This window comes from Centruroides vittatus, unplaced genomic scaffold (genome assembly GCF_030686945.1).
Source record: "Centruroides vittatus isolate TY-2023 unplaced genomic scaffold, ASM3068694v2 contig_1832, whole genome shotgun sequence".
In the NCBI taxonomy this organism is placed as follows: domain Eukaryota; kingdom Metazoa; phylum Arthropoda; class Arachnida; order Scorpiones; family Buthidae; genus Centruroides; species Centruroides vittatus.
In genome coordinates, this window is record NW_027121128.1 from 120130 (window position 1) to 147470 (window position 27341).

At 33.8% G+C, this 27341-nt stretch overlaps 2 protein-coding genes across 2 annotated transcripts in view; one reads left to right on the forward strand and one right to left on the reverse strand.

Moving 5' to 3' along the window:
• Positions 1–27341, reverse strand: part of LOC136969943 (single insulin-like growth factor-binding domain protein-2) — a 128357-nt gene that overhangs the window by 33354 nt on the left and 67662 nt on the right. The gene's annotated exons all lie outside the window — the stretch shown is intronic.
• On the forward strand, positions 2786–7699 carry LOC136969931 (protein toll-like). The gene is made up of 7 exons (XM_067264237.1): positions 2786–2860; positions 3972–4740; positions 4810–5680; positions 5740–6329; positions 6405–6540; positions 6624–6942; positions 7011–7699. The coding sequence occupies exons 1-7, from the start codon at positions 2829–2831 to the stop codon at positions 7282–7284; spliced, it is 2991 nt and encodes a 996-aa protein (XP_067120338.1). The 5' UTR covers positions 2786–2828; the 3' UTR covers positions 7285–7699.

Consider the following 27341-nt stretch of genomic DNA (forward strand, 5'->3'; position numbering starts at 1 on the left):
TTTTATAAGTCACTTCGTTTAAATCTAAATCGTCTTATTGAACCTGGAATTAATTGATTTCGTGAACTATCCTTGAATATAAATGACAGTACATAAAAACGAAAAAGTTAATTTGTCTGTCGAACAATTTCCACTTAAACCTTGAATTATTCCCAATGCATTAAATCAAATGCTTTAATGCTTTTTTTAAACAAACAATTTATAATTAGAAACATCTCTAACTGCCGAAACATTTTACAGATGAATTGAAAAATTGTAATTATTCTCGAAAATATCTAAATTCTTGTGACGTAATTAAGCATTTTGATACTTCTGAATTACGGTAATTTACGTAAATGAAAATATCCTCAAATATTTTCTTTTATTCTATTAACAATGATGAAAGTATGTAAGAATGGAGAAGCGTTTTCCTTAAGACACGTGACCTTTGTAGCCTCAAACAATAAAGCGACAAGAAGTATATGAGAATAAAAAGATAACTTCTATGGTACCAGAGATGCTGAGTAACTTGTTCAGTTTGTTAAGTTTCATGCATGCGGCCCGAGTCTCTGACTAAGCGTGTGATGCTCAGCAAATCTACATTAAATGTTTAACTTATTGGGCATGTTGCCTGGAAGAGTGAGTTTAATACAGCAGGGTAAGCCAGCCAACGGCGTAGTACGTTATGAAAGGAAATGGGCTGTCATTGGCTCGCTTATCCAGCCGTAATAAAGCCGCTTTACTAGACAACGCTCACATTTTAGTTTTTCAGCTTTTACAAATAATTGACAGAATGTATTTTTAAAATAGTATGGACCTTACTTTAAATAAAGAGGATAAAAAATAAATCGAGAACAAAAAAAGTTTAATTATATGAAACACACCGGAATAGTTCTCATCTCACCGGAATAGTGTCATGCGTGATGACAGTTAACATATAATCTATTGTCAGATGATTAAGTCACTGACAGTGATATCACTTGCACCCCTCGAATTTGTTTGATTATCTTTCTTTTGCCCTACGAGCACTAACAAGCCCTTTTTAATTTTTCGGGGTTGATTCGTTCGGATATGTCGGGCCCCCTCCCTCACCACCCGGCCACCCCATTGTGAGCCTAGCCAAACCCATAATGGTCTTGCTAAAACGAGGTCCTTTTAGTGCCCACAGGGCGGAACGAGTTTTAAAAAAAGGCCCTTTTTAATTACACCATCAAGTTTTGCCAAACCCACAGTGGGGTAGGGCGAGGGCCATTAAGGACATTGGTAAGAGACAAATTCACTAATTTGTATTATAATTAATTTATCTTAAGTAGAACAGAATTAACTACTACAACATTAAGATGTTTATCAGCACATCCTGGATATGATGATATTCTATTTTTAAAATACTTCCTTTTTCTATAACATGTTTTATCAATATTTTATTTGCGTTAAGATTACGTCGAAAAATGTAAGAATATGAAATGGTTTAGTAAAAAACTTAACGAACGATTTATAATTAAACTAAAGTGATTCGTTTGTAAATTCTTCAACAATTTTCTAATGTATACTTGGTAAGGAAAGTAGTAGTAGTTTCGTGCTTATTACGAAGTAGAATATAAATTAGAAAATTATAAGATGCGTTCGAACTGATAAGCTATTTATAATTTCCGACATTTAGCAAAAAATTTGAGATTATAAAAAAATTACGTCACGCCACGTGTGATCCAAGAATAAACAGAAACACCACGTCATACGACGCGGTGTTTCTGTTTATTCTGTTCTTATCTACGGCGGCGGATTGACGATTGACATACATTTAAGATTCTGCACGTCGACTCCATTCTTATTCTTGGAAAGAACAACGGTGGTAAACATTTTTATTCTCGATTTCCTTAATAAATTTACATGCCCAAAGGCTAAATGTATCTTCATCCTTTCATAAAGGTAACAATTTAATTTTATAATTTGGATATTTTATTTTAGATATAAAATTAAATCGTTTTAATATTTTGAAAAGCACTTGAGATAGAGTATTGAAATTTTCGTCATTACTTTAAGGATTCCAACATCTCTCGCACAGTTTGATTTTTGTAGGATTGGATGCTTCAATGTAAAATAGTTTAAATATTTATAATTTAAATAAGTTTTTAAAATGTTTAAGCTTAAATTAAAGAAAAAAAATCGGCATAAGAATTTACAGAAGATGTAGTTCATAATCGATATAATCCTATAGCTTCAAAATATTTTCGGACTAAACACAAGGCTATTTAATTAAACAAACTGCCTAGATGCGTCTGGATTTGCTTTTCTTGGTAGACTATTGATATAAAAACGTCCATTATTTAATAGTTTCAAATATTAAACCTATTTAACTCCTTTCAGGGAAAAATTTTCGAATTGAAATAACGTGATTTGCAGTTAGCACCAGATGTTTGTATATAGTTAATCGGGCCTCCTGCCCATAAACTTTCCATTTTTGATCTACTCTTTCATCTGTCTAACTCCATTCTCGAGATTAAAAAGGGACAGACAGACGAACGATAGTAAAAATTTATAGGTCTACAATGTTTTTTTCAAATTGTAGCCCAATTAATATATTATTTTCATTTCTGCTTAAAGTATTACATTATTAAGATTAAAATTTTGATAATCTATTGTTGTTACATAGGATATGGCAATGCAATATAAGAGCTAAGTGCGAAGTGGTTGCCTTCCAGGAGGATCCTTCGCTGTTAGATCTCGTAAATACCCGGCAAACTCCAAGCCTTCAGGCAGTAAATCAAGCGCAAAACCGAGTGATTCTGACCAAAGTAAGTGGCTTTATCCATGTGGGCTCCCAAAGCTTTTGTTCTGATGTGTAATTTTGAATGAAATTATTGGATCGGATTGATAGAACAAGGTAAATGTCCATAATGTACTATATTAGTTTAATGTTTGTGAATTAATATTGTTTTCAATGATTAAAAGCAGTATCCACTAGTAGTGACTTTGCTGTTGTAACTAATCATACGAAGTCGAAGATGGTTACTGTTTTAAAAGTATTTTATTCTCAATTTATCTGTCTGACAGTCTATGTGACAAACAAATGGCTACTGCTATTCATTACCTAAAATATAATTCATTTATCTAAGCATTTGTATAGGGTATTAAGTACTATACTAATACCACGTGTTCTTTGCTTTATATGTTCTATGGTGGTATGTATTTTGACAGTAGATGCTTCGTGTCTTTTTCAGTTATAATTATAGTCGGACTTAATCTTTTTATCTTTTACGTAAATTCATAAAAATTCTAATGAAGTGAGGAGATCTAATAAGCAAGGTAGATTGTCCTACAAAACCACATTAGTTCTACTTCATCAAAGTGTATTGTCGTGCAGAAATTGACGAAAGAAATTACTAAGGGTTGAGCATATACAATTACAGCTATTACTCTTTCATTCTAACTTGTTTTTAATAACAATAATAAGCAAACAATTAATATTACTTGTTTTTTTTTCTTTTTAATTTTGGAATAAAACGACAGAGTTACAATAATTGATAGCTTAATTTTGAAAGAAATGCTTTAAGTAGAAATTACTTGGTTTTTAAGTTAAATGCAATGATATATCATTGCATTTAACTTAAAAATTATGGACCCATTTGAAATTTTAAAGTCTTTCTGACCTCTGCTATCAGTGAAATGGAAATATTAAATTTTGTCATGATTTAAGAGACCCCACCCCCTTGAGACATGCAACACAGTATGATTATTTACGTTCTGTTGCATGGCTTCGGAAATATTAATTTCTATATTTTATGTAGGCATCCTGTCGCCTATATATTATATTTTATCAATTCAAAGAGAAAGTAGCATAAGCAATATTCACTTTTAATCATTAAAAGTTATATTTGAAGTAATAGACAAATGTTCTTGGAGAAGTTTTTATCATATTTATCAATGATAAATTCGTGTCTTTAAAAGGCTAATTCTAATAATTTTAATAAACTTTATTGAAATTTTTATTTCAGAAAAATGAAAACAATAACCAGGAATGTGACGTTGATTTGCATTCAAATTGCGACAAATTTGAATATTATTAGTTCAATTGAAATATCAAAGAACACAAGTGAAATTTTAATTCGTGGCACTCATGACAATTTTCACGAAATCAGTTGCAGAGAACTAAAACACTGCAATTGCAGTATGAATGGCGATTATATTACAGTTAATTGCATCAACCTTCGAAACTTTACAGAACTTATGAACGTCGTCAGACAAAAATTTTCGAATCGATCGATTAGTCACGTATACATTTCTCATTCTTCCATCGATAAGCTTCCAGCTAATGCTTTTGCAGGGTTGAACATCATGAACATATACATAAGAAGATCGACGATAGGATCTGTGGATAATGACGTATTCGTAGGAACCAATCATCTCATTCAGCTTAGATTGGATAACATGCGTTTACTGTCTTTTCCGACATCGATTAGACTCTTAAATCTCACATTAAGATGTTTATGGATGGAAAAGGGAGAACTCAACGCACTGGGTACAGAACTGAGGCAATTCAGTTTACAGATTCTTTCTTTGAAACAAAATAAAATTCACTACGTAGACCCCGATGCGTTCGTCGATATGATCGAACTGAAAGTATTAAACTTAGCTAACAACAGAATCAGAAATTTCGGTCCAACGACATTCAGAAATTTGCAACGATTACAGACTTTAACTCTTTTAAGTAATGAATTAGAGAGCGTCAAAGGTTTACTGGACAATCATCAGTTCACCATTCAGGTAAAACAACTTAAAATATTGTGAGCGATTGCTTTATATTTTATATGCTTACATATATATCTTTTACAGATTATACAACTACAAAATAATAAACTTAGGAGTATTCGGAATATCACTGATCGTCCATTATATTCATTGCAATCACTTTTACTGAGTAATAACCCTATTGAGGTTATAGACGAAAACAGTTTTGGTAACAATTTTCCACAATTGAACACATTGTACTTGCTAAATACCCAGTTGATTAGAATAGAGTCTCGTGCTTTTCAACATTTGATAAAACTGCGTCAAGTGATATTAAATCACAACCGATTAGAATATTTAGACGATGACCTTTTTGCTAATATCATGACCTTACAAGTAATTGATATTTCTTCAAATAAAATTAAAGATATCAAAAATTTGTTCAAACATTCCGAAGGAATTCTAAATTTGCTCTTAAGTAACAACTTAATAAACGATATCGAAAATTGCTTTAATTATAACATACATTTAAAAGCGTTATTTTTAGATAAAAACGAAATAACCACAATAAAAAGCGATACATTTTTCAACAATAATAAACTTGAAACTATACTTCTAGACGATAATAAAATCGAATATCTAGAAAAAGATTGCTTTCGTGGATTGTACAATTTAAAGAGACTCCTCTTATCTCAAAATCGCATCACTACTCTTAACGGCTCTCTCGATAATTTGCCACATTTGGAAATTCTCCATTTGAATGACAATCTTCTAACTGTTTTGGACCCAAAGCACTTTCAGAGAACCCTAAACATTAATACAATTAGTTTGAGTTACAACAAATTAATATCTGTAGAAAAGGCATTTCAGAATCTACAAAATCTTCGATATGTATCATTGAAAAATAATTGCCTGAAGACCCTCACAGAAGAAACTTTTTCTCCTCGAGCAACTCTAAAGATCTTGGAACTAAGAAGCAAGTTCTTTAGAAATATTAATTATTAAAAATGATTTTTTTATATACTAGTTGTTGCTAAATTGATTTTTCTTCTTCTTTAGAGAATCCTATAGCTTGTGATTGTCGAATAAGATGGCTGATAGAAGCAGTCTTGGATCATCGTTTTAAATTCGACAAGGTTTACTGTAGAGAACCAAAATGGCTGAAGCACAAACAAATATCAAATCTTACTCTGTCTGATGTTGTAGTATGGAAAACTGATTGTCCTGACAATTGTAAATGTCAGTGCCACGCAAATTTGACAGATTGGTACGTCGACGTCAATTGTGCCAATAAAAATTTGGAAAAATTTCCAGATCGATTTCCAGAAAGGACGAATTACTTAGATATCAGTCACAATGAAATACAAGTTATTCCATCGCAAATTCTGGGAAATTTAAGTCATCTACAACATCTTTTGCTTCATTTCAACAACTTGACTTCATTGCAGAATCTTTCTGATTTAAAATTACAATCTCTAATGTTGTCTAACAACAAACTCACTCGTTTTCCTGTCAATTTGATTCAAATTCAGTATTTAGAATCCATTTCTCTCTCCGAAAATCTTTGGATATGCGACTGCAAAACGTTGCCTTTTGTTAAATGGATACTCTCTGAACAAAACAAAGTAATGACCGTGATTGATTGTGATCCAATAAGTTTTGCCATTTAGTCAATTAATCATTCCCAATTTATTTTCTAGATAATTGATGTTGACGAGACGAGATGCAGCGAAAATAATGTGAAATTTAAAAGGCACAAAATTATATCTCTAACCGAACCACAGTTATGTCCTTCTTTTATTCTTCTATATTCTGTTATCGGAGCTGCAGTTGCTGGTAAATATATTATGAATAACGTTTTTAATTCGAAATTTTATAATTAAAAACTGATTTTTAAAGGTCCTTTTTAATGTTATTAGTGATTCTTCTATTTCTTGCCGGTGGAAAGATCATCTATAATAAATACAGAATGCACATTCGAGTCTGGATGTATTCTCGAGGGTTTTCCTGCTTCAAAGAAGACGATTTCAACGAAAATAAGCTATTTGATGCATTCATATCGTTCAGTCGATTGGACGAATCGTTCGTGAAGCATATATTGGTTCCAAATCTAGAAAACGGAGAGAAATCGTTTCATCTTTGCATACACTATCGCCATTTTATTGTCGGGTCTTTCATCCAAGACAATATCATGAACGCAGTGAAAGCCAGCAAGAGAACAGTGTTGATTCTATCTCAGTAAGTACATTTATAAAATGTTTTTTCATTCACTGTACATAATAAAAGATTTCTTACAATTTTCTCAGGAACTTTTTATCCAGCGAATGGTGTCGATTAGAATTTAGAAGCGCTCATCATCAAGTTTTAGAAGAAAGATTGAATCGATTAATCGTAATCATCTTGGGAGATTTACCTCCCGATGATGATATCGACCCCGAGATATTGTTATATCTTCAAACCACTACTTATCTACGATGGGGTGAGAAAAACTTTTGGAATAAATTATATTATGCAATGCCCAAAACTCCTTGTAATGTTCAAGATAGGGAGTCAGTACGTCTTTTGAGTGACTGTGATTAATTATCTGACAAATATCCTCGAATACTTTTTTTCAATAGAACTTATTTAACCATGTTCTTACACAAAACAAACCTGCAACCTTTTTCTTAGTTACAAACAAGTTACTTTTTAACCATAGATTTTGCATATTTTTGTATTCGACTTCTAAGTGACAAATTATACAAGTCAAGAAAGCCCAGTTTATATGAACACATTTTATCGCATAAAAATTTGTATAATCTAATGGATTTTTATTGCATTTAGAAATGATTTGCAGAGCAGAGTTAATACCCCTGTAAGCGAAATGATAAAGGGGAAACTTATAACAACTACATAACTTTTATCTAGAGATAAACTCTATATGAAAATAAAACAGCAGCGTAACGTTACAGGCAAATGATAAATAATTTATACTTGCCTTTCTATTTGTAAGTAACCAACTAAACTGTATACTTTGTATGCGCTGAAATGAATGAACAATATCTCGTAATTTCTCCGATTATTTTGGAAACTTAAAGACTATTCGTGAAAATTGCTATTTTCAGAATTAGCATTCTTTCAAAATTTCTTACAAAAAATCGACAATAAAGTGAAGAAAATCGTTTGAGAATTGATATACCATTACGTTTCTTCATTCAATGTTAATATACTGTAGACTTGCAATATTCGAAAATTAAATCTCATGAATCTAACGGAAAATATTCATTTGTCGTTGATTTGTTGATTTTTATAAATACTTTAAGAATAATATTTTTTTAATATTTACATAAATTTATCTATAGTAAGTAATAGAATGCAAAGAAATTCTACTCTACTATGCATCTTGAGAAACATTTAAGCCTAAATAAGGACTTAAAGGCTAATATTTGAAACTCTAAATAAATAAACAAGAAGCTCTTGGACAGTCCTTATTTATTAAGGTTGAAATTTAATTTTTTTTCCATAGTTACTCTGAAGGTAATTCAATAACTTGAAATCAACGCCTTCAATATTTCGTAAATATTACTTCTTTGTGCACGGAGTCTCGACGCAAGTCTTTGCTCGGATACGACGAATTATTTTCTAGTTTCAGCAATTAATCGCAGTCAGTAATATGTAGTGAGCAACGTATACACACGCTAATTATGTCATCAAGTCGTATGCTTCGTGTTCGTGCCATTTCCGTTTGAAAGGCGTAAACAAAATAGAAATTCTTGAAGAATGCCCCGATCGGAGGAAACATTTCATTTTATAATAAAATAAAAATAAATTAATAGATAAAAGTTATCAATGATTTCTCATTACCATATTTGGTGTCCTGGTTCTTGGTTGTTTCCGGTATCATGAATCTTGCGTTTTACTATATATCACGTTAAATTTTGATATAAGATAAGAAGCAAATGTTTATTCAATGCGTAATGCAGATTATGGTAATTATCAGCGGCAGCGTTAAAGCTTTTGTATCATTTGCTCGATACATTTTTTTTAGGTTCAATCGTATTTATTCAAAATATTTTAAGTTCAATATTAAACCAAAGTCGAAATTTTCGGTCCGTAAACGTATAGTGTCTTTTGTTTACAAGATTTCATCCTTGTGTAAATAATAATATTAAATAATTGATGTAATTATATAATATTAATTGGTAATTAATAATTACATTAATCGATATTTATTTAAATTAACAATTGAATTATTTTTGAAAATGTTGAATCTATTCTTAAGAGAAATTTGCTATGGCAGCGTTGAAATTTCAGATAATGATTAATAATTGTGCAATATTTTGTGATGTTTGGTGTTCTAATGCTGTCATTCCCGATATTATTGACCTACTCGAACCTCAATGTATGATGACACGGCTGAGTTAAAGGTCGTTCGTGGATTCGGATAAAGAATGCCCCCCCGCTCGCTCTTGAATTTCTAAATACATTAAATATACTCAACTTCCTGATCGATAGACTTTACATTTATATAATTTCCGGTTTAACATAGATGATAAAGACGATTGCCAGAGTTCTACATCTGAATACAAGTACTAAATCTTAGCTAACGGATGGTCACTAAGGATCCCATGCAGCATGTGGCGGGTGATTAATGATCTGTGGTTGTTCGAAATCCTCCACTTCTTCTGTCCTTCCTGTTCTTCTTGGTTCCTTTCGCACTGTTGCCCTGTATTTTCTTTCTTTCAAATCATTTACGAGAAACTTTCGTCTAGGGGTCAATTCCTGGAACATCTGAAATTTTGGAAGATTTATTTTTCTTCCAATTGATACTAAAGTTGATTCTTACTAACTGTATGTGTCATCTGTGGGTGCGTCATCAAAACGTCTACGAGTTGTCACGAGCGGAAGTATTATTCATTTTTCCGTATGGAATTTCTTCCAGATTTTTATAAGATTAATAGATTTAAAGTCACAAACAAATTATAAAATTAAGCAAAACTTTCGAGTTTACATTATTATTGTTACCCTGCATATTTATCACACGAGTTTTTCTTTTGGAACATTTTTCAGCTGAGGACTGTCAGTTCATCGCTATTAAACATAACCAAACGAGAGAAAACGTTCTTGTTTAATTCTATTTAGTGGTGACGAATAGGAAAAGGAATTGGGTAAAGAATTATCTCATATTTTCTTTTCTCTTTTTCCTATATTCTTTACTTGAGTTCTATTTTAATTTTATTTTTTTTACTTTTCCCGGTAGTTACATATAACAAAGGAAAATTATGGAGATCAGTCAAAAAATGACCCCCAAGATTTCTGCATTTTTAAACTCAAGACACCCTGAAACGCCGAAAAATGCAAAAAATTCGAGGGTAATTTCTGTTTGTATGGATGTTAGTGTTTGGGGGGGGCAGATTTTGTTTACTCTGTTTGAAGCTTAATAACTCCTGTGCATTTGTCGAAAATTTCTGAAATTTTGCAGGGCGGTTTGTGTATTAGGGGAGTTGATTCTACAAAATTTCGTTAATTAAATGTCCAGGAGGTGGGAAGATAAAGGAGGTCGTATGTATCTCCAGTAGGGTCGGACTTGATGACAATTTTACTTGTTATTAGCATTTATAATTTTTTTTATAAAACCCTCAAAATTAAGCTTTTTGCCATTTTATAATAGTTAAAATTATAAAAATTTTTAATAATAAAATATGATAAGAGATGGCGCCACCAAATGTTCTTCTTCTATCTCATATGGAGATTTTAGCACTGATGAGGCTCTTCCTCCGATCTGATGTTATTTCGTTGGTTAGTTAAATCGTCCCGTTCGTTTTATATAGGTTTCCAGACCCAGCACTAGGCGGCGGGGTGTGGTATGCTCAGCCGGATCGTAGATCGAGAGTAGCGTGTCTGCTGAGGCGAGGTTTGTATTTAACGTCGAGCCCAGTTCTTGTCGGGCAGCTGCGTAGTGCGGCAGCGCAGCCAATAATGTCGAGGTGTTTCCCGCTCCGAGCAACGGGGGCAGTTCGGCGTCTCTTTCAGTTTGCGGGAGTGTAAGAAGTCGTTCAACATCGCCGTTCCCGTTCTCAGCCGTGCTAGTAGTGTCTCTGTTTGTCGGGTCGTGGCATGATGGTAATACCAGCTCTCGAATGGTTTGATGTGCTCCCGATTTTTGTTCTTCAGTTCTGCCGACCAGGCGTCCGTCAGCAGCAAGGGAGTGTCCTTGCGCCCCTGCTTTTCACGTGCTACATGGCGGATCTGTGGGAAGCCCTCCCGCCATCGGTCACGACTTTAGTGTATGCTGACGATATCTACATCATTGCGACGGGTACCTCCCAGGCGTGCGCGGCCAAGTATGCGCAAAATGCACTAGACTTCCTAGACCACTGGGCGAGTCGTTGGAGCCTCACCTTCTCAGCAAAGAGCGCAGTCATTGACTTCTCTCCCAAGATGAGACGGCCGGAAATTACCTTGACCTTGAGCTCGGGGATTATCCCCCAACGAGACACGCTACGGATCTTAGGGATCCACTTTCACCAGTCTTTCACGTGGTCAGCCCACGCCGAATATTTAAGGTCCAAACTTACGCGAGCCGGCTCGTACCTACAATATTTTACTTCCCGACGAAACGGAGCTCGCAGGGCGAGCATCCTAAAGCTAAAGTGGTACTAAGCCCAATGGCAGAGCTCGGGGCCCCCCCTACTAGCAGGGGCACCCACCACTACGCTGAAACGCATCAAGGTTCCTTTTCACAAGGCACTAAAGACCGCTCTGGGGGTGCCGAAAACTACCCCCTTACTGTCACTGCTGGCGGAAACTGGTTACGTACCGCTGCGCAGCAGGCTCCGGACGCGTGCCCTCTCGCACGCAATGATGCACCTTTCAAGAGGTCAATTCAGCCCACTCCACAACCTCTTTCGTTCGGCGACCGGCCTCACGTATTACAAGTGGCGTCAACACCAGGAGTCCTACTTCCACCGAGTCCTAACGGAAGCCAGACGCAGGAAAATCCCGTTACACCGTCTATATCGACAGCAGCATGTCCCGCCCGACTTAACAAGCATCCGAGGCCGATTAAGTCTCGAAGACTACAAACACCTATCGGGGCTCCCACCTGAGACAATGTGTCAACAGTTCCAGTGGACAGCCTCCACCAAGTGGCCGGGGTGGGAGCAAGTAGGAGTAGATGCCTCAAAAACTAGCACTTAGACGTCTATCGGAGTAGTCATCCCGAGTCATCAGCTCACAGAGGTGTGGTCCCTACACGAGTCAAGCAGCCTCTTTGGGCAGAGGCCCTGGGTCTACTGAGGGCCTTTACCATCTGCACACAATCTGGCCTACCGATGGCAGTTTTCTCCAACAGTCTGTCGGTCTTGCACGCCGTGGAGAATGTGACTTTCACCTCGCAGCCCTCCATTATCGACCTGGCGGCGAGCATAGCTATGCAGAGGGCGACTGTGTGGCAGGCTGGACCCCTGGCCACACGGGAATCGCTATAAATGAGGCGACCGACAAGCAGCACGAAGCGAGAAGGTTGAATGGTTCAGTCTGGCGGACTCTGTTGCGCGCGACCTTGCCCGGTAGTCCGGAAGGACAGTCCACCAAATGTTACAAGGCAAGGTCTGTATAAGAAGGTCAGGACACGCTCCCGTGATTCTATGCGGCAGCGGCCATTTTGGGACTTATCGATAGAGCTTACTACACGTGGTTCCTGCGTGAGTCGACTATTATCTATATAATAATAGAGACGAGTTGATGATTGATGATGATGATGATGATGATGATGATAATAATAATAATAATAATCAGTGCAGAGCCCAAACAGTTAGGAGTTGAAAGTTGAAATGTGGTACACAGTTAGGGTACGTCACGAGGACGCACAATAAGAAGGGATTTTTCGAAATTCCTCCCTACGGGGGAGAGGGACAGGATTAAGTCTTAACACTTCCATCAACAATGGAAGTGTAAGTGACAATGGAAGTGTCAAGTGACAATGGAAGTGTCAAGTAACAATGGAAGTGTCAAGTAACAATGGAAGTGTCAACAATGAAAATGTTACGTAACAATGGAATTGTTAAGAGAAAGCAACGTGCAAGATGCAGATGCAGTTTTTTTCGTTTTTGCGGGAAATCAAACATATTTTTAGATTCATCTAAAAATTCTCTAATTAATCTGGAAACAGGGGGACCCAATTCTTGCATTCTGTGAAAACGAGTAAGGTAATAATCTTAATCTTCGGTATTGTTACTTTTGCCCGAGCAACGCCGGGCCCACCCGCTAGTTACGTATATGCGTACTCAAAACGTTAAACAATGGGTTTACAAAGTTTACAGCTATCTGTATGTTTACAGAGAAAGAAGTTATGTCTCAGATAAGCTCTGTTAAAAATATCATTAAACTGTGTTTAATATTATCTTTTTTGATAAAGTTTATGTAATTAGGAAAATATGACGTTTAAGCTTTTATAAAACCAAAAATGTTCATTAATTAAACGTTAGTCCAGTATTTATATTTTTAATGCATTAATATTTTGTTGGTAAATGCTTTAAAATAAAATTTTGGATAACTTCATTCTATATTCTTTACTATGCTTTAAATTTTCTTTGATGTTATTCCATCACTTTACGAAGTGCCTATACAGTATACTTAATTGCATCAGTTTAATTAGTTTCAATCAGGACAGCAAATGATATGGATGATTGTTTCTTTTAAACTATTTGATCGACAACTTACATAAAATTGGGGTTGCATAATCATCCGAAATTATATTTTTGACTGGAAAATCACTGGATTTATGCAATTTTAGTTTAATTAATGTCGTATAAAACTGACTGCTCGTACAAGTTTGCTTAAAACATGCGACTCAAAAAACCCCAAAATGGCGGCTCAAGAAGTAGGTCACGCGTGTCCTGACCTTCTTATACAGACCTTGACCGGGGGGGGGAATTAAGCAACTCAGTGCAGGAATTTTTTAAAATTTACTTTACAAGATCTCTCGAATATGCCTTTTTAGTTTTTATTGGCAATTGTTTTATAAAATATTAAATTTCTGTTGGCAAATTTACATAGTGTATTTTCATGAAAACCTAATCATTCGTAACGATTTAATTAATAATTCTTACCGTTAAATCAAATCTATCGAAAAAAAGCCAAATTTGAAAATATTCTAAAATACAAATGTATATCGTAATTTAACAATTATAATTCAGAAATAAATAATTAATGAATATTGCTCTTTTGTATCTTTATTCGTATATTTATTAATGGTCTATATTACTATAACACAGTCAGCATTTAGGTTCGGTTTGGTTTATTTAGTTGTGGCAAAGTGGGCAATAAGCGAAGGGGGTGCCTCACGGGAGATCTTTTATGGGAAATTGGCCCGTAGTTAGATGTTACTGACGTGAAGAAAATCCGAAAAATTGCACTTGGTCAGGCGTGAACCCACGACCAAATACCAGTGTTTAGTGGTTTTTATCTACCGGGCCACACAGTAGGCAAGAGATTTATGGCCCACCAGTGGCCAAGCCTGAACATTGGGAGTTCGGTCGTGGGTTCGGACCTTTAGTCTCGAGTCTTCCGTGTTGTACTCGAATTGACGTCATTGAATTCACTCGTGTTACTATGACTCACATAAATTGGTCAGTCTCGAGTTAGACTCATGGAGCGACCCACTTAACCAAGTGAGTATGACGTATTTCCGCTCGCCTTTCGAGGTCGCTCGAGTGGCGAACTCGAAAGCGAGCGGAAATACGTCATACACTCAAAACCTGTTTTTTGTGCGGTCTTTTTTTTGCGATTTTTTATTTGTGCGATTTGTTTTGTGCTTTTTTATTGTGCGGTCTAATACACCAATTTGAAATTCATATATACTGCCACAAAACAAATCGCACAAATAAAAAAATCACACAAAAAAGACCGCACAAAACAGGTTTGAGTGTACTCACTTGGTTAAGTGTGTCGTTAAGCGTGATGGGATTATTTACAATGCATTTGGGTTTGCGAGAAAAAACAAAAAAAAAAAAAAATATTAGCAGCATATATATGACAATAATAAAGAAAATGAACAGTGGAAAATTCGACAATATAAATTTACAAGAAAAAGAATTCGATTTGTAGATAGAATTAGTTTAAAAATTAATTGCGTGATGTTGGAGCTAAACAAGTCTGTTGTGTAATGGAAAAAGTATTTTAATTTAATCCGTTTTTTATATAGTTTTCTTCCTTGCATCTATTTCTTAAATTGCTTTGTCTATTAAGATTATTTATTAATCAGAACTTAACATTCTGATTAATAAAATAATCTTAATATAGTGTCTATGCTCTTTATAATTTATACATATAATTTACTATCATTTTAATTCTCTTTTTCGATGAATTAGATCTTTTTATTTTTGGAAAAATTTGCTGTACAATTTTATCAATTACGAATTAAATTTTTTTTTATTAGTGTTGACTTGACATGAAAAGAAATGGCATCTACTCGTGGTCGAAAAATTTGTTGCCTTCTTAAACAACTCTTTCAGCCCTTTCTAATGCTTCAATTGCGATCAGAATAGCAAATCCGTCAGCCATTCTCACTTTCCTGTAGAGATCTCACATGCTCAACTCAAAGTGAGTAGGAACTCACATGATGAGATGGGAAAGCACGTGAGGTATAACTCGAGACTACCAATTTGATATTAGAGTGTGGGATGGTACCACGTGACACTTCAACACGTTGAAAGTTGTAACACGAAAAACTCGAGACTAAGGGCCCAGAACGGGCTGGCCACGCCTGAATATGGGCCAGTTACCCTTAAAAAGACCTCCCGGAAGACATTTCCCCTAGACCAGAGGTGGCGAACCTATGGCACGCGTTGAAGAAATCATCCGGCACGTAACGTATTATACCATTTCAATTTATCATCTTTTTCAATCAGCTTCTTTACATTTACTCTAATTACAGCATATTATTTTATTTATTTAAATATAGTTTATTTTAAACTCTTTTCGCCCTGTGGGCACTAAGAGGGATTTTTTTTTATCTAGCAAGCCCACAATGGGACAGCCGGGTGGCGAGGAACGGATCACCGCCTGAAAATTTTTTGGGGCTTTTCGATCTGTCCGGATTTGGTCTCGGGGTACAATTCTAGGTCCGAATGACGCGGTTGGGACTTTAACAGAGCTGTAGAGCATACTGATAGGAACAAAAAAAGTCTAATGAACCATGGGTGTACGAGCGCGCCTTCGCGAGATATAGGCCCCCCAAAATGACTATATGTGAACAGATCAACTAACTTAAAAATATAAAATATGGCTTATATATTTAGGTAGACTCACAACAAATCATTACCAACATTAATAAATCGCTTTATAAAACTTGTAAGGGTTAATGTTACCTATGGTATCGAAGATGGAGACAGGGAAATTTTTTCCCTAGCGACTCGTCGGCGACGGGGAAATTTCTCCCCTCTCTACTTTCGAGATGGCCGCGTTTCCGGTAATCTCGAATCAGATTCTCGAGTGATAATCTCTACTGGGGGCGTACCCGTACTATCTGTCGCATTATGCAAATTAATACTAATTTTTCGACGAGAGGAAGTTTCGACGTGCGGAAAGTTCCCTTACGAATAAATGTTCGGGTTTCGATAGACGTCGTCTATCGAAACCCGAACATTTATTCGTAAGGGAAGTCATTTTTTTTTTGTGATTTAGGTTTGTATATTTCGAGATAATTCGCATTTTGTGCGTTAATATTATTAACGATTAGCTTTGTTATTTAATTTGTAGTTTTTTTTTTAACTCAAGATATGAGTGATATAGATATTAATTCCGAAGAATTTTGGCGGGATGTACTTCCCAGACTTTTTTCCAATTGTTGGAACACGATTATACTGAACTTGGACTTGACTCGCGAATAGACAGAGGGTTTAAATTAGCTGTCAAATTGGGGTTACAGCACACTGTAGACATTTGTTCGAAATGTTCCAAACCGTGCAAAGTAGTATATCGCAACGACAGAAAATCGTGTGCGATGAGATGCCACAAATGTTGGAACTTCAGCTCTGCCTTCGACGGTACGTTTAAAGGTAAATGTGGAAACTTACCGTGGAATTCGATTTTGTCGTTTATATGGCATCACCTCGCGCTCGATTGCTCTACAAATATTTCTGCTAATGCCGCCGGAATATCTAACAAAGCTGCAGTCGATTGGTCGAACCATATCAGATTTGTAATGCTAGTAGCACTACATAATATTCTATCGTTCAAAATAGGAGGACCAAATAAAACTGTCGAAATAGACGAGACCGTTATTTGTAAAAGAAAATACGAAAAAGGTAGAAAGCTTAAAAGCACAAAATGGGTCGTCGGAGGCATTTGCCGAGAAGATAAAAGCTGTTTCGTTTGCCAAGTAAACGACAGGTCGGAAAATACTCTCAATTGGATTATATCGAAATTTATTAATTCGGGCACTACTGTATTGACCGACGAATGGAAAGGCTACTACAATATCGACAAATTGGAAGGAATCGAAATATCACACAAGACGGTTAATCACTCTGAAAATTTCGTCGATCCAAAAACGGGAGTCCACACCCAAAATATCGAAAGACTGTGGGGATATTTGAAAAATAAAAAAAAAACCTTCCAAAACACTATACAGAAGACCTTTCCGATTCTTACATGTACGCATTTATGTATAGAAAATACCTGAATTGGCCTTCAAAAAACTAGGAGATCGTTTTTTTACCTTCGTTCGACATTTACGGAATATATATCCCGGACGTGGAAAGGAACCAATATGGAAGGAACCCGCGACAGTCCCAGCAGCCCCTATAGCGGAAAAACGTTCGGAAAAAAAGGAATGCGGGGGGGGCAACTAAGAAGATTGCAGAGAAAAGTACTACTAAAAAGAAACAGAAAAGAACGACGACATCAAGTATTTCCGAGTCTTCAACATCGATTTCAACAAAGCGTCGAAGGACCGCGAAGGACCAACGCTAATGTAAGTTTATTTATACCATCTCTCTCTCTCTCTATATTATATATATAATATATATATGTTTAAAATAGTTTAAAATATCTTTTAACATCTAGTTAAGTATAATTTATTGTCGTCGTCGTAGTCGTCGTCGTCGTCGTCGACGGTCGCCATCTTGTTTGCACGTTAGCTTGCGTGCAGACAAGACGGCGACCGGAAACGCGGCCATCTCGAACGTAGGGAAAAAAATTTCCCCGTCGGCGTCTAGTATCTAGGGGGAAAAATTTCCCCGTCGCCATCTTCGATACCACGGGTAACAATTAACCCTTGTAAGTACTCTGTAATCTGGACTGCTGTATGTTACTATGTATATAATTACGTCTCTGTAATCCAAAAGATTTTTGGTAGACGGTCTCACAGCAAAACTTTAAGTTAGGAACTCTCCTCTATTCCTTAAAAAATGACATATGCATTTCGGGTTGGTATATTCATCACAACCCCTCCTCAGTGCTAATTTTTTAAAGACAAAAAAAGGGGAGGAGGTATAATACCCAATACATGACACAAATACATTACAAGATGTCACACTTACTTACTCTTAAAGTAATAGTTGCGTATGAGCTACCACTACATCCACACACCAAACCATTTGCTTTCCATTTAAAATGCACTTGAAGTGTTTGCATAACGCCACTTCTAAAAACCATTGTACATTATGACTATTTTTGTAAACAACCAGTATATACAATAACTAATACAATACATACCTCTAAAATATAAATATCATGCGGACAAGTAAAACACCAGAATACCACTTTTAAATCAATCGCAACAACATCACCATTTCATCACTATATAGCGCCCTCTATCACTTTGTACCATCTAGAATCTATTTGCATTTTATCAGAAATATTTATCAAATTATTTTGGTTTTTTTTTTTTAATTTCTAAATGTTCTTTAAATCTACGTTTATATATATATCCCTTTCATGATGTAGAATTTTAATATTATCGCGATTAATTTTACATTTATTAATTTCTGTGTGTTCATACCAAGGTGAATTTTTATACCTCAACCTGATATAGCCGAATAAAGGAACATTGAAGTTCGGCTATCAGGTTGAGGTATAAAAATTCACCTTGGTATGAACACACAGAAATTAATAAATGTAAAATTAATCGCGATAATATTAAAATTCTACATCATGAAAGGGATATATATATAAACGTAGATTTAAAGAACATTTAGAAATTAAAAAAAAAAAACCAAAATAATTTGATAAATATTTCTGATAAAATGCAAATAGATTCTAGATGGTACAAAGTGATAGAGGGCGCTATATAGTGATGAAATGGTGATGTTGTTGCGATTGATTTAAAAGTGGTATTCTGGTGTATTACTTGTCCGCATGATATTTATATTTTAGAGGTATGTATTGTATTAGTTATTGTATATACTGGTTGTTTACAAAAATAGTCATAATGTACAATGGTTTTTAGAAGTGGCGTTATGCAAACACTTCAAGTGCATTTTAAATGGAAAGCAAATGGTTTGGTGTGTGGATGTAGTGGTAGCTCATACGCAACTATTACTTTAAGAGTAAGTAAGTGTGACATCTTGTAATGTATTTGTGTCATGTATTGGGTATTATACCTCCTCCCCTTTTTTTGTCTTTAAAAAATTAGCACTGAGGAGGGGTTGTGATGAATATACCAACCCGAAATGCATATGTCATTTTTTAAGGAATAGAGGAGAGTTCCTAACTTAAAGTTTTGCTGTGAGACCGTCTACCAAAAATCTTGGATTACAGAGACGTATTATATACATAAAACTTGTAAGACCAATAAGATTATAATGAAAACATGAAAGAAAAATAGCGCGAGTGAATTAAATCTAAGTACAATGTTAAAGAAATCGTTTTACTGAATTTTACCAAAAAACAGTTTCTGTTTTTGATATAAAATATGTTTACTAAAGTAAAACAATCCAGCAACGAGTTGCGTAACATTCCCGGCAAAAATTTTTTTTATGTTTAAGGAACATATTATGTTTAAAAAATTGTGCGTGGCGCCATCTGTTATGCAATTTTATTTAAAAAAATAACTTTTATATTATTAATTGTAATTAAAAAAACAACAGGCTTAATTTTGAAGGTGGAGATGAACTTTTATTTAGTAAACTAAAACTTTGTACGAGTAAAAATATTTAATAACTTGGAAGCGTTCACAGATACGGCCCTCACTCAACTTAATATCTCTCTAATAATTGGTCCTATTTTCCTGAAAATTTCTAGAAACATTTCTCCCCAATATACAAGTTTCCCTGCAAAATCTCAGAAATTTTTGACGAAAGGCACAGGCGTTATTAAGTTTCAAAGTGGGTGAAAAAAATCCCATCCATCAAAATGAGTCCCCAAACCAATCTTTTATAAACTCATTATTGCAGTAAGAATATCGAAATTAAAATTTGGCGCCATATTTGGGATCCTGGAATGTCGATATGGAGCGGGAGTAGCGGAGAACTTAAAACGTTGGTATTGGCACAGAAATATCTTTTCATTTAAGATTGCTTACACTGTTCATTTGCATAACCCTGAAGAAACTTCTAGATGCTATCTGTCAGAAAACGATTTCGAATATTCTAGAGCAGGAGTCGGCAACCTATGGCACTTTGATTGAATATGTAGAATGTAGTAAAAATTATATTTTAATTATTAATTACACATTTAAATGGAAGCCATAGTTTAGTGTAGGCATAGGTACTGTACATTAAAAACGAATAGAGAGAATAACAAATATTTTCAGCTTACTGCCATAGACCATCATCAGGTTTTTTTAAAACAGTTTTAGAAAATGTTCCAAAAATAGAACATTTCATTTAAATATTAACTTTTGAAGTATCTAAATACAAATTATAAGTTATAAGAATTAAATAAATAAATTATGACAAATATAAGGTTAACAACAAATAAAAATAAGGATTAACAAATAAAACTGAAATTAAGAAAAATATAAAATAAAAACTATGAAAGTATGACTAAAAGTAAAGCAAAATATGAATATCACATTGCATTTTACAAGTACTGCACTGCAATTGAAATGTAAAAGGCAATTCTTCAATACCCAAATGTCTTGCTAATAGTCGTGTAATTGATAACAACTTTTCAATCGCGAATAAGCGAAGTGTGATTACAAAACACGCCAATACTGTTACCTGTGTTACAGTCAAACCTGTTTCTATGCGGTCATTTTTTTGTGCGATTTTTTTATTTGTGCGATTTTTTATTTGTGCGGTATAGTTGGCGACTAGTCTCATGCGTTTTGTCATGTCTCACGTTGACTTATTATAGCTAAATAAACTTATTATAGCATAAATAAACTTATTATAGTAATATTATTGCATGAATATGCGAAAAATGAAATAATTTTTTTTTTAAGTCAACAAAACACCACCTGGACAAAAATATGTAAAACAGATGATAGACAAGACGATGCAGTCAATGCTGACATCTGTTGTCAATAAATTTTACATGTGTTTTAAATACGTTAATTAAACCTTCAAAGTGCTTTCACATTCCTGGACCATTAAGATAAGATTCATTTCAAAGCGTAAATTGAAGGTAAACGTACAGCACTGTATTATTTTTTCTATTTAGATATAAAATTTTAGGATTTTTATTTTATGTTTAGACATAATCCCTGAAAATGAATAAGGGCAAAAACAAAGCGAAGAGGAAGGTAATTTCCTTAGAGACTAAGACTACGATTTTAAAACGAGTTTTCTGTGAGACTTTTATGCGGTCCCTATTCACCGCATAAAAAAAATTTTTTTAATTGTGTTGCGAAAACTATTTTTATAGCCACTAGTGAAGTTTCGTGCGATTTTTTTAATGCGTTTTTTATGCGGTCCCTATCCACCGCATAAAAACAGGTTTGATTCTATTTAATTTATGAATGCTAAAACCTTTGAGAAATGCTAATTAAAATGGCATTTTACTTTTTGTTGAAAAATGCCAGTTCATTCAAGAAGAAGAAATTCTTCGTTTGCGTTAAAAGAAAATAATTTTCTTCATTGCTTAATTTATTGATAATAGGCTATAGATAACGTTTTAATTAATATTTAACAAAACAGAATATATTATAGAGAATTATTACAGAAATCTACCCGCAAAATTATATTATTGATAAACAATACTACTAGATTCACATCAAACTTGTCGACTTACATTTCATCAACAACTAATCACGGAATATAATATTTATTTAATGTTGGTTTCATGTAATGAAGTTACCGTGGAGATATCATCAAACAGATTTATTATGTAATCTTAATTGAAATATAATAGATCTGTTTGATGATGAAATATCTTAATTTCTATTCCATGCAATATGCGATAACGAATTAAATTTCTGCAACACATAGACATATTGAGTCAATATTTCAGAAATTTTATTGTTAAATAATGCCTCTTTAAAATATAGTAATATAGTCAATATAGTAAAGCTAAGAAATATTACAAACGATGTATTATGTTTATAGAATTTAGGAAAACTTTTATTTGTAGCTTGACAATTCAAATACTGTAATTAATTTCATCTTACAAATTAACGACATTCACGTTACATAAATTGTTGGCTAACTAAATTACCACAATTCAACGTTGTCTAAAAAGATACTTAACAATCTAAATGAACTCAAATCTGGCCAGAATTATCATAAGTTAAGACATGCGAAATATAGTTTCGTAAGAAATGATATTTAAAAACTTGTATTAAAACTAACTACTATGGCACTTTTGGCGCTTTGAATCTTAAATAGTATGATTTTTGGATGCAAAAACACTTAAAAACTGTGGTTTGTCGAAAATATGTTGCAAATTTGTGTTTTAAGGGTTTACACTTTATCTGGTGGAATTGCGAATTATAAATACGAGTATATCTCTAAAAAGTGTTGAACACAAGTACTTGATATACGATCACCAGATATTAATAAACATAAAACATAACTAGAAGTATTTTTGAATATTATATCATGCATGTAGTCTTTTACAATGTGTACCAGTGATTTTTTAATTGCAGAAAGTGTGTAAAACATGTTGCACAATTATAAAGCTAAATGACTACAAAAATTATCTGTTATTAGATTTAGTGATACCTAATCTAATAAAATGACAGACTCTAATCGAGATTTACGTCTAATTACATTACAAATTGCAAAATCTGGCATTTAATTTTTACATATGTTGCATGTACTGTGAGATGTTGCTTTTATTCATCCGATGAAGACCGTTTGCACCCTATAAATCTGCTCAAAACGGAAATCAAGATTGATCGTAAACATCACAGTACTTTACTAGTGTGCAATTCAATGAGGCGATTCATTTGAAAGATTGCTCTCTCATATGGCACGAGAGAGCAATTTCCATGACATACAAGAGAGCCCTGAAGATTGGTGGTAAAAATAAATGCCGTGCTGAACGATACACGCTTAATTATTAATGCGAGCTTATTATTTTAATATCTTAGCATTGGGTCTCAAAAGTATAACCTATTATTCTATTTGACTAATAGTGATACGCGAATACTATAACAATGCTCTGATAATGGGAATTTATAGATAACCTTCCTGATTCTCGACTGAGTGAAAAAAGTCCTACTAGAGTTTACCGAGGCCAAGAAATACAAGACTGGTTTGTTCGTATACGGCAACGCAACTCATGGGTGATCTGCCACGGGGAATGCCTCCCGGCAGGTCTTTTATGAAAAACTGGCCCTTATTTAGGTATTACAAACATGAAGAAAACTCCACGTGGCCAGCCCGTTGGCCAGGCGCGAATCCACGACTAAACATTACCAGTGTTCAGTGGTTTCATCCACTCGACAAGAGATACAAGAAGGCTGCTTTTTTGAATCAGTTGACTCTTCCGCACTTAATTATTAGCAGTTGATATTCTTTCTCACGAGTTACAATAACAATATTTACAGCTGTACAACATCCGAAGTTACCGTATTTACTCGCTTATAAGACGATCTCTCATATGGGATTGGTGTGACTTTAAAGATCAAAATAAAGAAAATTAGATTTATTAATACAAATTAATTATATTTCGTTTAATCACAAATAAAATATCAAATGCACGTAAATGCACACATTGTCTTGCAAAAATTACTGGCATTTTAAACTTTAATGAAAAATCTTCTAAAATCGACAACATAATTTGTTCGTGTAAAGTTGGACAATCGAGAAACTTTTTTGCCAATTCTTAACAGTCGAATCCACTCTCCGTCTATTACACTTACGAATTTCTCCGAATTCTGATTTTCGTATAATCATCCGTTTTCGCGTGGGAATGGATTAAAACTTATATCGGACTCCCGTGTGATTTTGGAATTTCAAATTGGAATTCAATTCAAAAGCTTTGCTTTTCCTATTGCTATTCATCTTTATTCATGACGATACACAAGAACGATTGAAACGACCCAGATAAAATACTTTTGTTTTTAAACACACAGAGGGTGAGCATCCGGTAAAAAATGCGAACACACGGTTATTTAACAAAAATTATTGCAAAAAAAAAAAAGTAAAGAAGCCTTCGCTCGCGCGTATAGGACGACCTAGGTTTTTGAAGCAATGAAAAATGAATAAAAGCCTCGTTTTATATGCGAGTAAATACGGTATTACATTTCTAAAATGCTACACTGTTTTCTTTCTCTGCGCCTGCGGTATGGTATCACTACGTGGAAACTGTTGAATGTTCACGTAATTATTTGAACATATACAACACAGAAAACTTTCAAACATTGGCATATCATCATTTCAGTGTTAAAAAATTTCGATAATAAATGATTGGTGTGAATATTTAGTGAATTGTTTTATTTCCAATCGGACATTTATTCTTTGCCAGAACTCCAGTTAATTCGATGACGGTTGAGAAAACTGAATACATGCCATTCATCATCTACAGAACGAGATAGAAGTTATAAATAATATCAAAATTAAATTTTCTTTTCTGAAACAAATTATTTCAAAAGTACATAAATAACATAAATTACATCGATACTGTACAAATGCACTTATGCTATTTAATAAGTTCTAACTACAAATATTTTCTGAGAGAATTTTCTATAGTCTTGTGTAACAAATTCTTTCGAAACATGCCATTAAAAATAGTAGTAATGCAATGATTGATCATCGAAAAATGAATACAGCAAACAAGTTAAGTTATCATCACTTTCAATTGCAAATTAACAAATGGCGTGTTAATTTATAACTGAAAGTAATTGTAACTTTTTTAATATTTACCAAATGTAGACCAAAACAAAGTATATTAATATTCGAGCTTCTACTTTACTGTTTTAATATGACACAAAAATTGGGACTGAATAACGTAATTATGAGTTGATTTATTCAATTAAATTTACCTACCCTCGCGACAAAATCTCTCTTAATCACGAAAAAACCTCCAATTGATAATCCTATCGTATTTCCTTCGAATCTCTTCATAAAATCGATTATCTGCGAAAAAATTGCATAAATATATTTCAGTGTATAATAACTTAAAAACGTGGATTTTCAGAAATTATCACAAAACATACTTTATACTTATATTCTAAACTAAAATTCGCATCCGAAAATCTTCCAACAGAAATGAAATTGTCGTAAAACTGAAAATTTAAAATGAAAATCTTTATTTTCAGCCTAAATTATTTCTGCTGCACTACAATAAATTGAACAACGTACCTGAGAAACTAAATTTGATAATGCCCCGGTTGCAGTAATTGATCCAAAGATGTAAAATAAGCATACGACTGTTAAAATAATTCGAATTCCATCGATCATGTCAATGAAAATTATCGTATACAAGAGAAAGCTCGAGACATACATAACATATATGTAAACAAGAGGAAAAAATGTAATCCATTTATCATTAATGTGTTGAAAAAACTGCCATATTTCAAAATGGCTTTCGATCAGATTTTCTATAAATTGATTTAGATGTTCTTTCTTTGCTTCGGCCAGTTTAATAGATAATTGTATTAATCTGTTTCTTATAATAAAAAGTACAGCTATGCCGCACGTAAGAATTGACAATGTCTGACCATTCGCATAAAGAAACCATATTTGTACAGATACTGAACATGTGAAAGCTTCGATAGCATCTTTATTCTCGCGATATATCGCAAAATATACAATAGTTGAGGCAAAAGAACATAGAATAGTAACCACAAAATACATAGCAAAACCTGTTAACAAATGGATTTCTTTTTCTTTGGCCCATTGCTTTTCACTTTCATAACTACTGACTCTGCAATGAAGTGCCAGTTTCCTCCTTCTTACAATGCTCAATTGCAAGGCCATGTATAAAGATATAAAGGACAACAGCGCCTTTACTTGTTTTGAAGAAAATAGCATAGCGTGGACAACAGACGTACAGAAAATGTCATCCCTAAATATTACGACGAAAAAGTTCAATGCCCAAAACCACATCATCGCCTCTATTATATAAGCATAAATCTTATACAAGATAGCGCGCTTCCTGCTGATTGGATGCTCTATATTACACAAATTGCACGGCAAAATATTATCCACCGAGAAAATTAAATTTACCATTATCATTGGTGCCATTAAATAGCGCAGGCAATATGTTTTTTTATATTTCATTCCGCCAGTCTGCATCCCGTATTGTAGGTCCTACTTTTTAATTCAATTATTTTAAGTATATATACGTAAAATATTTTTATTGGTAGGAATTTCGAAACGAAATGTATTATTTAAGTACTTTCTATCGTTTGTACTACGCTAAATACCTCATAATATTATACAAATGTAAGGTAGAATGTACGCTGTAACACATGAATTTTGTAATGAACATGCATAAAATTATCGGTATATCGGGTTAGGTATGTCATTATCATCATCATCTTTTTCTTCAGCTTATTCTACCATTTCCAATTATGGTGTAGCCTCCCTTATATAATCGTCCTCCATTTCTGCCCAAGTTTGCCTATCATTTGCTTCTCTCCACCAAAAAATCAAATATTAAATTCATTTTTTGTCGGTAAAATACAATGACATTACCTTTCATTTTGTAGTTAATTCCACAGTTTAATTTAACTCTGTTTTATTATTTTTTACGTAAATCCATTGTTCCTACGAAAAAGTAATTAAAAAATACTTTTAAATTTAGTATTTACACATTTAATATTAAGAATAAAAGTATTTTCGACTCACAAAAAGTGAATTACTCTTACGTCGTCCATTGCTGTAAAACATTAATGATGTAAACAGTTGTAAACGTCTGAATATATTGTCGTAAATACAACTATCGATATATCAAAATGGTGACGTATGTCTGGTATGTTTACTTACGTAAATCAGTCACGACAACAATGCAGAACTTAAAGTCTGTAAGAATAATTAATTACCTTCACTGAATGTAATTTATAATTGTTTCGCGCCATGCAAAGTTTGTTAATAGACCTATATTCGAAAATAATTTTAATCACTGTTATATATTATAATTATTATAATAATACATACGTAAATGTATGATAATAGGCTATGTCTACGTAATTAAATAGGCCTATATAAATTTTAAATATGTCAATAAATTTTATTTATTTTATATATAAGTTATGTTCTAGACTCACGAATATCATTTTATGAAGTTTTAATTAAATATTCTAAGGCTGACTGTAAACT